This window comes from Pterocles gutturalis, unplaced genomic scaffold (assembly GCF_000699245.1).
Source record: "Pterocles gutturalis isolate BGI_N339 unplaced genomic scaffold, ASM69924v1 scaffold44848, whole genome shotgun sequence".
NCBI lineage: Eukaryota > Metazoa > Chordata > Aves > Pterocliformes > Pteroclidae > Pterocles > Pterocles gutturalis.
This window is the reverse complement of record NW_010122092.1, coordinates 11,451-24,169: the sequence shown is the minus strand read 5'-3', so window position 1 is coordinate 24,169 and position 12,719 is coordinate 11,451. Positions and strand designations below refer to the sequence as shown.

At 37.9% G+C, this 12,719-nt stretch overlaps 1 protein-coding gene across 1 annotated transcript; it reads left to right on the top strand.

Annotated features, from left to right (window-relative positions):
* Window positions 1-673: 673 nt before the first annotated feature.
* Window positions 674-12,120, top strand: LOC104464654 (UV radiation resistance-associated gene protein-like; the record flags this gene model as incomplete). The annotated part of the gene is made up of 6 exons (XM_010077425.1): window positions 674-691; window positions 1,736-1,853; window positions 3,252-3,286; window positions 5,160-5,321; window positions 7,096-7,170; window positions 12,035-12,120. Coding segments are annotated over exons 1-6 (494 nt in total), but the record flags the coding sequence as incomplete, so codon positions are not given.
* Between the last annotated feature and the right edge of the window lie 599 nt (window positions 12,121-12,719).

Sequence of the window (12,719 nt, the reverse complement as noted above, 5' to 3'; positions counted from 1 at the left end):
TCCATATAGTTTTTAAGTGGGTCTTAATCTTTCTATTAATATTTTTGATGCCAGTTTCTAACAAAATAAGACGATGTAGTTCTGCAATTAAGCATCTTAGAAGCGTGGTGTTTTTTTTTTCTACAATTTTTTATTGCATGTATATACTAGAGGTATCTGGGCATCCCATCTCAGGCTCTGGTTTCAGTCTAACTCATAAACAGACTTTGCAGGAATGAATCCACCGGTGGTTTTGAGTCTCTCATGTGAACAGAAATTTAATATTCCTCTTACATATTTCCAGGAAGAAAAATTAATCTATCACTTAAGTTATATAAAATGTCACATTGTGTTTCCAGAAACAGATGATGGCCTTTCAGCTTGTGTTAAAAGCCTTTTAGGACAAGCTGCAAACAGAAAAGTTGTCTTTTGGTTTCAGAAACATTTTTAAATCCCCTTTTGGTTAACGCGAGAGTATTTCTTTTAAGGTGGATCCAGACTGACAAATGAACAAGCTTTTGGGGGAAAAGAAGTATGCTGTAAAATGAACTCTGTGGTAAAAGGATGCACTAAACCAGTTGTTTGAGGCTTGTAGGTGGTTTGTGGTGATCCAGCAAGGACGGGGAGCTATTTGTCAACACCTCCATGGTAGATGGGGGAGACACTGGTAGGTTGAGAGATTGATTGAGAGAATATGACGCTGAAGGATTTGGTGAGAACTTTATATATTGGAAGTGGCAGTTTGCTGACTGCTAAGCTCATGATAGTCTGTTTTAAGCATCCAGGGGTTTTCAAAGTTAAAATAAGAACTATGGCTAAGCAATGATTTAAGAGTGACTGGACAGTCCTACAAAATTGCTTTGATAATTAAATTTAACAATAAGATAGTCTTGTTAAATATTTGCCAAAGATCAAGGGCCTTGTGTGCTTTGAGCTGAGGATTTTTGCCACAGCTATTAAAGCTGTTTGGCATTTAAGGATGGGGGATTGATTCAATCTGATGATTTTTCATTCGAGATACAGTATTGCAGAAAACTAATATAGTGTTGGAGTTTGAAATCAATTAAACTAAAGATTTTACTGACATATTCCAGTGTACTCAATCCAAGAGAAAAGGACTTGGTTAGCCAGGCAGAAGGTAGCTGACAGCCATCACAAATTTGACTGTGCTCTTAATTTTCCGTGAAAATCTAGATACGTCTTTTTGATGTATTTTATTTGAGGTTGTTACAGCAGTTTCCAGGATTACTGTAAATTCAGGAAGCTTTGTTCAGCCAGTTACATATGGCTCTGGATTAGGTGGTAGTTTATTTTGGAGCTCTTTGTCCTCTAGTGCTTGTTGAAAATAGTTTTGGCTAGGAAGCGTTTCCAATGGGATGATGCAGAACACCTGGGTGATACTGCTGCTGTTTGATGCTAATAGTGTCACATACTTGCTTGAAACTGCTCGAATAGGTGGGGTGATTTAGACATGTGGAATAAAAATGACATATAGGATTTAAGTAAGAATATCTTGTATATCAGTGTTGCTTAATCTGAGTTTGTAGGTGCTAGTTGTTACTTGTCCAGCCGATTTCTTACGGCTTTGTTGAACGCTTATTGTTCACACTAGCTTTCTGCCAAAGAAAATGGAGTGTTTGGTGGGATCTTTTTGACAACAGTGTTTTGGAAATAATTAAGATGTTTTAATTAAAAAAAAAAGAGTTCCCTTCAATGTAAGAAAGTTTAACTATTTAGGTGTTTTTCTTATTTTTAGCGCCGGCTTCGTCATCTTCGGAATATCGCTGCACGTAACATAATCAATAAGAATGGTTATCGCCTCTTGGATACGTACTTCACTCTTCACTTGTGTGATAACACCAAGATATACAAAGGTAAACCAGGCTTTCTATCAAATTTTGTACTAGTTAATCTTTGAATTCTCGTGTTACGAATTCTCTGTCCATTTTTACCTTGACAACCTGCTGCCATTATTTGCATCATGTGTACTACCAGCGGAGAAGAGCTCTTTAGTTTCCTGAACTTTAGAGAAGCTTTCAGTGTTAGCAGGCAAGGATCAGTCTCTTTTTGTTGTTGCTCTTCTCTCCCCCAACCAATAACTTAAGAAACTTGATAACTTCCAGGAGCACAGAAAAACTTTTGGAGCCATAGTTGCTTTGTGTGGGCGAGAGTGCTCCACTCTGTGCATACCAATTATTTTACAGACCATAAACCAGCACTTACTATTATCAAAGTTTTCGAAAAATAAAAGTGTAAGCCAATGACAAGAGGCATCCAGGCATCTGTTCTGCTTTTGATAATTGTGTTTGAGTGCTAGATCTCATTTCTCTAATTCTTTGCTTTCCACTACAATGTATTGTTCTTCAGTGTGGAGATAAAAATATATGTTTTATATTTTATTATTAAAATATATTATGCTCCTTTTGTTATGATCGACAGTGGGAGCTTTGCAGACGAGTTTTGGTTTTCTCCTAATTTTTATTTTCATCTAGTGTAGTTGAACCTTGCTTTTTTTAAGGTTACTGTTTCAGAAAGGTAGGAACATGTAACTTGAGCTTGCTACCTGGCCTTTCTTGTGGTGGTTGGTTGGTAACTGATCAGTATTTCTGCAGTGTTTGGTGTATGGGACTGTTCCGCACTCTGTCAAGTTATCTTTGGACACCAGTAGACTGAGGGATATGGTACAAAATCTGTATTCTAGCCTCCAGAGCCGCCTACCTAAAGACTTTAGGCTCTTATTTTGGCTGGGAAAGCCAAGCTCCATGTGTCAGCAGTTGCTTATTTCAATTTAAATACAGGGTTCTTGGCACCTTCTTGAGGTAGTTTGGCTGTTCACTTTCTAAGCATCTGGAGCAGGTCACCTTTGCTCTTCAGGAAAGCTGTGCAATTAGTTTATCCCTGCTGCACTCCTCCAAGAAGATGTCGTGTGACAAACTAGTCACTTTCCAAACGTCATCCAAATGTTGTAAAATACTGGGACATGTTCTTTCCCCAGAAATCAAAACCTCAGTAAATCTTGAGGATTATCTTGGGTATAAAGATGAAATGCTAAATTTAAATAATGACTTCTAATAATTAAGTGTGAACGAGTACTTTTAGTCAAAAGCATGACTGCATTTTGAAATCTCTCTCATGACTCTGTTACTGATAATTTACACCCACTAGCATTTGTCTTTCATGAGTGTTACTTATTTTAGCCTTTTGTATTTCAAATACTAAGATTTCTATCACTCTTTAATCTAAAGGTGTGTTTTTTACCCATTTTTCTGTAGAATTTTACAAGAGTGAGGTGATCAAGAATTCTCTGGTAAGTTATTTTAATATGGAAAAGCTTTCTTTTCAAAATTGTGTTGTTACTGCAGTATATTGATTTATCTGCTGAATACCATAACTGTTAAATGTCTGTTTCCACTTTTCAGTTCTGTTAGCTCAGTTCCACTCTTCTCCTCCTTTTCGTGTTCTTTTCACAAGGGCTGGAATAGTGAGTTATAGTAGAAATGGAAATTCATTTTAACAGCTGTGGAGCTGTAATCTATTGGTACTTCTGCAGATAGGACCGAACACTCCAAGGGCAGGGCATTTTAATGTGAAAAGTGTTCAGTGCTCAGGTTAAGCTTGACAATATATTTCAATTTTAAATACAGAGCACACCAAATAGGCAGATAATATTAGGTGGATTTTTACTGCTTTAACTTCTTTCAGGATCTGAGAATTGTATGCATCATAATGTAAGTTTTTTTGTAGGTCATCTATTTTTTTTACTGTTCCTGCTGGTGTTAGCAACAGAAGTAGCTGCTTTGATTTAAACATCTGCAAATTGCTTATTCAAGGAGCACTTGTATATTACTTTACTGGGTGCACAGATTCATTAGAAGCTCATGCTGTGTCATTTAGTAATCTTGGCGTAAAAGCAGAGGCCTTGCTTGCAGCACCCCAAATAAAGGGAGAGTCAAACAGTCTTAGGACTTTAAGATTTTGACTTCTGCCTATTTCAAAATAAGGAAAAGGAATAACAGAAACAGAATCTCACCAAAGGAAATACGAGATGGAATGACAAAAATCTAAATAAAATATGTCTTGAGCAAATTCTGTACATCATCCATGGGTATTTTGATTACTCTTGTGTCTGAACAGCTGCCAAATATCCCTTCTCCTTAGGAAAACTTAATTAATACGTTCCTTCTGTAATACTTATGGGGTAACTTTGCCCTCCCTTCTTTTCAAAGGTGTCTTATTCTAAATTGCCTAATACCAGTTCAGAGATGCTTGGCCTGTTCTGAGCTGCTTAAGCACTAGATAGTGCTTTCCTGCCTTTTGTTTTGGAGGAGCTGCCATTTCTGTGTGCAGGAGAGGAAGGAGATATACGTGTGTGTGTATATATATATAAAATAAATATAAAAAGACTTTCCCATTTCTGCATTTGGGTACCCTATGGAAGTCCTAAAGTTGGTATCTGGCTCTTGGCACTAGTAGTGTTGGATTGATTTGGTTTGGTTGTAGCTTGGGCCAATTACAACAGTTTCCATAAATTTTGAATTGAAATGTTATCAGAGGTGAGTCCAAGTTCTTGGAATGTCTTATGTTTGCAAATCTGAGTTCTAGTGGAAGAAGTCTTTGCAGTTTAGCCGAATGTGTGCTGCTTCTGTAAAGCTGAGATGCAAGTCTGATCTCTTGGAATGAAGAGGAGCTCTTCATGACATTGTTTGAGGATTGCCATCAGCATCAGTCAAGGAGGAGAAGAATGTGAACAAACCTGTCAGTCAATTATGCAAACTTAATTATTGGGGAATAGATCAGTGTTTCAAATGTGACTTTTGCAATGTAAGCTATGCTTTCGTTTTCAGAAGATGAATTATAACTTGGAAAAGAATGTCACTTCCACTTTTAAAGTTCTTGATTTGGCTAAACTGAATTAGTAAATTCTGAAATAAATTCTTCCCCATCTTGTAATGGAAGGAAGCAGAGCCCACTCTGAGTTTCTGAAGTGCTTTACAGCATGTGGCTTTTAACCCAGCAATTCTTTCTGGGAAACAGAATAAGGAAGCACAGAGCCTGTTGGTGTTCATTATTCTTACGGTTTTTTAATCTTTAACATGGACTTTGCTACTTTCTGAATTGCGAATTTTAGGACTACTTTCAGCTTGTTTGAATTGTTTTTATCCCTCTTTGAATACCTACAGAATCCGACATGGAGGAGTCTGGACTTTGGAATAATGCCTGATCGTCTTGATACCTCTGTCTCTTGCTTCGTTGTGAGGATCTGGGGTGGCAAGAAGGAGCACTTTCAGCTTTTGATTGAATGGAAAGTCAATCTAGATGGGTTAAAGTACTTGGGCCAGCAGGTGATGTGAAATTTTTTTTACTCAACTTTTTACTTAAGAAAACAAAACACTTGAATGAAGAAATATGTAGAATGCTAAGAAAGGAAATGAATGCATTTGAAGGGTGAATTTTAAAGTTTGCAGAAATTCACGTTAGCTTACTTCAGAGCTTTAAATCTTGACTAGCTGAATATTTTAAGTTACTGTTGTTGACTGAGCCTCTAAAATGATACTGCTCGCACTTGGTGTTTGAAATTGCAGTGTCTCGATTCAAAGAAATACTGATATGGTTGCACATATAGTTAAATTAATACAGGTCATAATGTTTGTGTATACTATGAGAATGGATTAAAACTGTAATAATGACATCCCAGCAGAGATCTTCAGTCCAGGGTGCTTACTCTGTAAGATCTGTTTTAGTTCTGGTATTTGTCTCTTGCTAGTAGCCTTTTGAAAAAGGTGAAAAATTAGGAGTTTTCTGTATTGTGGAATTTATAGTAAAAGTAGTATTTATGTGATATGGGTTTCTTTTTGAGCTAAAACCACCAAAAAATATGGTGCCTTTTGTATTAAATAGCTTGTCCTAATTCTAGTGGACACTTTTTGATTGATTAATTGATAGGATCTATTCTAAATAGATCATAGCTTGTTTCTCACTTTAAAACTTTTTTTAATTGGGATGTTTCAAAGCTTGGGAAGAAAGCTGTATAGGGAGTGACTGCGCTTGCTTCACATGGTACATTGATCCTGGCTGGCATCCCCTCTGGAGTGATCAAATGGGAGAGAATCAGAGGAGCAAAAGTGAGGAAAAACTCTTGGGTTGAGATACAGACAGTTTAGTAACTGAAAGAAAAAAAAAAATAAAAAAAAGGGGAGAGAACAACACACAAGTGATGGGAAGGATAGTCACCAACCACCTCCCACCAGCAGGCTGATGCCCAACTAGCTGTCACCAGCCGCCTTGCAAAGCCTGAACACTGTTTTTTACTGCTGAGCATGTTTTATGATATGGAATATCCCTTCAGTCGGTTCATGTCAGCCATCTGAGCTGTGTCCCCTCCCAAGCTTTTGCACACCCCTAGCCTACTCGCTGCGGGGGCAGAGTGAGAAACAGAGGAGGACTTGATGCTGTGCAAGCACCATACAGCACCAGTTAAAGCACTGGGGTGTTACCAACACTTAGTCGTGCATCTAAAACACGGCACCATAAGGACTGCTGTGAAGAAAATTAATTCCACCACAGCTAAACCCAATATGTTTCATCCTGTAGCTCTCTTTCCATTTGTTTTTACTGGACAGAAGAAATGGCTCCCTAAATAATATGCTCTAGTGCATGGTTTTATTTGAAATAATATTCTTTACATTAATAGCAGGATATTAGCTGTAATACCGAACACTAATTTTATGTCTACTATGACCACAAAAGGCCAATTTTGAGTACAATTTTAGGTAATATCATGTGAAAGCTAATTACTCTTGAGATGTAATCTCTTTGATTAGTTTCCTGGTCTCTTAGTTATTTTTGTCAGCTTGAAATGCAGCAATAGGAAAGATGCTCTGGCCAGTGTTTAGATTTCAGGATAGAACGGCTGAACATAATGACTATTATTAAAGCTGTGAAGCAAATTAATTTTCTATAGTTAAATTCAGTTTTCTCTTAGGTTCCATGTGTGTCTAGAATTACAGATGCTGAAAAACTGCATTTCACTGTCAAACAGAGCAATTTATGCTAGTTTGCACTGTAAACTCGTAGTAAATGGACCATAAAATGATTTATTTTCTTCTCTTCTTACAGATACATGCAAGAAACCCAAATGAGATTATTTTTGGTCTCAATGATGGTTATTATGGAGCTTCATTTGAACAGAAGGTAAGGGTATCTCATATTTCTTTTCTGGCTTGTTAGTACTGGTGACAAGCTGAAATTCAACTTCTAAACTTAAATTTTCACACTTGGATGCTCGGAACGTTAAAATGCTTAGTTTTGAGAAGAAATGCTTTTTTGACATGACAGATGAGAACTATTATCTCGCCTCTTTTGCGTGGACATCTGAGCTGTTCTGGGAAGACTTACAGCATAGCATTTTAAATCCAAAGAAAACCTGGTTACTGAAAATAAACCTTGAGTTGATTCTTTGAGGCAGACATTTCATTCCAGTGTAGAACATACTGAAAATGGTGTGGCTGGTAAGACTCATTTTCATGGCAAACGTGAAAGCACATTGAGGTTTTATTACCAGTCTTAAAACCAGAAATTGTAACTCTTACATGGGAAGCTGTTTACTTGCTCTATGTGCAACTGTTTCACCGCCTTTTATTTATTTTTTTTCCAAAAAAAGGGACAAGGTGACCACGTGTGCACACCTCTCTGGCTATGTATCTGCAAGCCTTCAAACGTATTTGATATTTTGGTCATTCTTCAAAATGTAGACAGGTTTGGTACACAGCGTAGGCTCCACTTCCTGGTGCTGTTAGGTCAGTTTTCCTGAAGCAGGATGCAATTCTAGTTTTTCATGACTTAAGTATCTGGCCCTGAATTTGATCATGGTAACCCTATCCTCTTTCCTGATTGCTGTCAGGACTTGCTCCCTAGCTCAGAAGGTTTAAAAGTGCATCTTGGTTTTGGTTCTTGTACGTGATGCTCTGTAGCTAGGTTCCAAATACAGTTGTAGCCTATGTAGAGCACAAATAATCTCCTTTGTCCTTCCTTGTAATTTACTCGCTTCTTCCTGGCTGCAGGAACTAGAAATTTATTTTATCACCCTTCTCTGTAGCTTCCAATGGCTTTCTTTCTCAGTTCCTGGACTTAGATCTCTTTTTGTGTAGCAGACACCTTCTATATTTAAGTGACTCACCCGCCGTTCAAACCAAACTCATTGGCACAAGCAAACTGTTCCTTTTACCTTGAGAAGCTGTGTGCACCTAATCGGTAGTTCTACACCTTGTTGGCCTCGCTGGATATTCTAAATATTATACAGCCCCATTTTGGTGTTTATGCTAAGGATTATTTGTGAAGCAGCACCTGAAATCTTCTGTAGGAAGGGAATTTTGGTGTGTGGCTCTGGTCCTGTGGCAGCTGCAATACCTTTTCTGCTTGGTTGGGTGGGTATTTTGTGATCTCTTGGAGTGCTTTTTTTCTTGGTGGTGATGGGTCTTCATAATACTTCAAGACATCTTAGTCATAAGCTTCAATTTTTGAGATAATACATGGACAGAATAGCAGTTTTAGCTTCTTTGCCCTGGCACATATGAAACTTCATTATGAAAACAGATCCTTAAAATACCATTTTGCAAGTCTAATGAAAACCTTGTGCACAAAGACACTTCAGTCAGTGTTGAAAGTGTCCTCTATTTTTGCACATCTCAGTATGGACAAAGTTAAGGGATGGTACTCTTTATTTTTTTTTCTCCCCATTGCTCCAGAAATATCCTTGTTACTTTAATAATTCTTTGGACTATGAATTAATTGTAAAAGTAGATTTATGGAGTCTTAAATAAAGTACATTTTATTAGTGTATTAAATGTCTTTGTCATTAATTAAAGACCATTTATGAGCCAAAATAAGAAAATTGTTGGAAGCTGACTAAACCATTCTGGCAATATTTCATGAACTCAGTTTCAAAACACACCGTAGATGTACTTCTGAGCATTGCTGGAACTAAATAAAAGTTCCCATTTTCTGTCCTGTGAACTCACCTGGGATAAACTGAAGTAGGGACAGGAGCATTAGGGACTGTCACAACTATTGTTTTTATTGATGACAATTGTAGATTTATTGATTAAACATGTATCTTCCTGGTAGACAATACCAGCAAGAGGAACATGCTCAAATAGAAATATTGTTTAATTCAAGATTGAAGCACTGAGAGCTTACAGCTTCCCTAAGTAATGCATTTTAGCTGCTGCTTTAGAGCCTTCAAGCCCCCTTACATATAACGTAACCTTCAAAATGTGGGTTTGTGCTCAAAATCCTTGCTTTATAAGAAGCTTCTGTATTTAGGTATTTGGAATTTTACCTTTCTTCTATCTCTTCTGTCCAGCAGCAATTTGGCGGTTGCTGATATGCAGTGAAAAAATGAACATTTTCTTTGGGTGATGTTCTTATTCAAGTTGCAGTTTTCTTGTTGTAATGGATGTTTAGCTCAGGGCAAGAAAAAAAGTTGGGAAATATGCAACAAAGGCTTTTGAAATCTTGCCTTCTGAGCCCTGAAGGGTATTAGTGCTTTACTGTAGGTGTCAGACAGTGCTCATGTAACTCAGCGTTTCCAGCTTTTCTTCTCGGTGTAAATACAAATGTGCGCTGCCAATACAGCTGCTTTTGTCTTAACTACTTTTTGACTTCCACATAATTGTACCTCCAGCTTCTGGGTTTTTTTAATTATCATTTTGTAGTAAATGATGCAGTAATTTTGCCATTTTTTTTCAGGATTCTGCTTCTTTCATCACAACCATGTCCAATTGATTTTCCTGTTCTTTTCTGGCACGTGACTGCTGACGCACATGTTCCTGGCTTAGTTTCATCCTCTCTGGTAATCATACAGTGAAACTCTCATTTGGATTTGCTTGAACGGGACCAATAGTTGAATAAGATAGATGTGAACTTCAGAGATTTTTATTTTTTTTTTTAAGCTGTCAGCGTGGTTTTAAAGTATTCCCAATCCTTCAGCAATTTTCTGAATCTGCTTGGTTTTGTCTGAGACTGCGTGCTTGTGTGTGAAACCACTTTTTACCCAGGTTCAACAAAATCAATTCTGGGTGCTGTACTGGCTTTCCTAAAACCAGGTTTCTCCTTCTCTGGTTTCCTCGATGCCTTCTGAGCTTTCAGATTTTCTTTCAACCATGTTATGCTTGATGCTGCTGACCGATAAGACTTGCCCTTGCTCTTGCAGCGATTTCTTTTCAGAAAGTGCATTTAGGGAAGCAAGTACAGCTTGTAGTTAATGACTAGCTTTCTGTCGTCTCCTTAAAGAAATAAAACCAGAACTAGTCCATACAGCTCTCCATTACTTGGAACATTTGACTGTGGTCAGGAGTATGGGGGAAGAGAAGAATAAGTTATATTCTTCAGGAATACTGAATTGTAGCTACTTTTTCAACTGTCAAGCAGGAAACACCCTTATCTTTATAAAGCTGCATCTCTACAGTATGTGGTCTCCATCAATGCAGGTAGAGTCTTTCCCTGAATATGCTTTTTTCTTTTTTTTTTAACAGCTAGATCCTGACCACTTTGCACAAGCACAGCCTTTTTGTGTGTTGATGAATACACGTGCCTGTATCTAATAAATGCTGTGGCAGAGAAGTAGACAAACTCCCCTTTCAAAGGGCAAACTTCTTTAATAGCTACCTCTGAAACCCCTCCACTGCATGTTCGGCAAGTTCCCTCAGGGTAGAACAGCTTGTCTAGACCGCTCGGTGTCTGACTCGTTGGGAATTTCCTTTCAACACCCTGTAGTACAGGGGAAAAAGGCTAAAATATGCCACTACTCCAAATTCTTTCCCTTCTGAAACTGGTTATTCTAGGCCACCCCACTTTTCTCTAAAAAAATTTTGCGCTTCTGCTTTCTGAAGGCGGTGTTTCTTGAAACGAAATAAACTTCATGATGTAAAATATTTGGTGATGCTGGTAGTTGTGTGTTTTCAGTTTCCCACCATCCTAGTTCACTGAGGCATCAAGATATCTTTATTTTGGGATTTTTTTTAAGAGTTACTCATATAGATTTTAGCATGTAGGATCCAGCATCTTGAGAATGGAAGCAAGGAGCTGAGACAACTCCTGATGTGGTGCCTCTGTTGCAATACAGTGCATAAAGTAGTGTACAGATCTCACGATTATTTAGGTGGAACCTTATTTTTGGTGGAAACGAATGTCTGCTGCACGGCTTGTGGATGACACAGTTGTGTCAGTAGATGTCGACGTGTGACTCTGCATTTCAACGTCTATATGGAACGCCGAGTAGAACTGTATCACTGTCGGAAAATTAACCGATCATGTGTCCCAGCTGGGGCTACTTCGTACACTAAAATAAATGCCTTTTTTCCTACAATTCATAAAGTTTCTGATGATACTGCCAGGTGGTTTGACCTACTTACAGTTCACTTTATCATGTGAGGAAACACATGAATGCCTGAGTTTGTGGTGTTTTTAGGAATGTGTGTGACTGTGCCTGATACGGAAAAGCTCGGTGTCTGACCTTTGCAGCGTGAAGAATTGCTCTTTGTTACTTTTTGATGCCTCTTGTGCAGAATGTACACTTTGGTCTCTTAAGAATGACATAAGGGGTTTTTTGGTGACTTTCAGATGCTTGTTCGCATCATTCGAAACTGAGATTGCTTTAATCTTTTAAACGTGTTACAGGATGGGTAAAAAATCTTTATCTGGTGGTCTCGTACATCTCTGGCACATTACTGAGTAGGCTCTCAGATCTGAAGCTGAAGAATGGCGGTACTGTAAATTGCATCCTTCAGTATTTCTGTACATAAAACTTGTGCAGTAATGGATTATAAAGTTCAACAAAACTCACTCCATGTCTAGAACACTGAGGTGTTTAAAGTCATTAACATCTTTAGGTACGTGCTGTTGTAGGCTAGACTTGATGTTATTACCACCTTAAATTGTTTCTACCTACCGTACATAAAACTGTATGAAAAGAGATGTAAAATACCAAAAGTGCATGCTTTTAGTCAAGATGGAAAAATTTTTGATTCTTAAATTAACATTCTTTCTTTGCCTTAAGGATCACTCAGGTACCCTGAAGAATAGTCTTCTCCAGGTGGATCAGAACTGTGTTCGTAACTCTTATGATGTCTTCTCTTTGCTTAGGTAAGGTTTTTTGAGAATATTCTGTAGAGCTATTGTAACTTTAGTGTGTGTGGAAGGAGCCTTTCCAAATTAAAACAAAAACCCTTCTGGACTGAAATGTGCAAAGGAGATATCTAGGTAGTGCCGATTTATTGCTGGTAGCAAGGAGAAGGGACTTGATGGATGTTCCTTGGTGGTCTCCAGGCTTCTGCCACGTGGACATTTGGGTATCCTGAGCTAGAGCACTATGCTGGAGCTAGCCCGTGGACTTGCCTTGTGAATGTTGAAACATGGAGCTGCTTTGCTGGAGAGTTTCCATGAAAAGCCCCTAGTTTGTTCTCCTCAACAAAAATAAAATTTATTTAAATAAATTAGAGCAATGAAAAAAAAAAAAGCAACTTGACAAAACTTAACTTGGTAGAATGATGCTGTGATTGGAACAAAACTATGCACCTAAGTGTGTGTTTTTTTTGATATTTTGTTTTCTGATATTTTGTTTTGTTTTCAAATGTTGAACCCCTGAATTCAGTGTACCTTTTGCATAATTCTCCCGTGTAACCCAGAAAAGAGGCACCTCATGGTCAGGACCCAGTTACTCCAGCATGTGTATTGTATAAGAA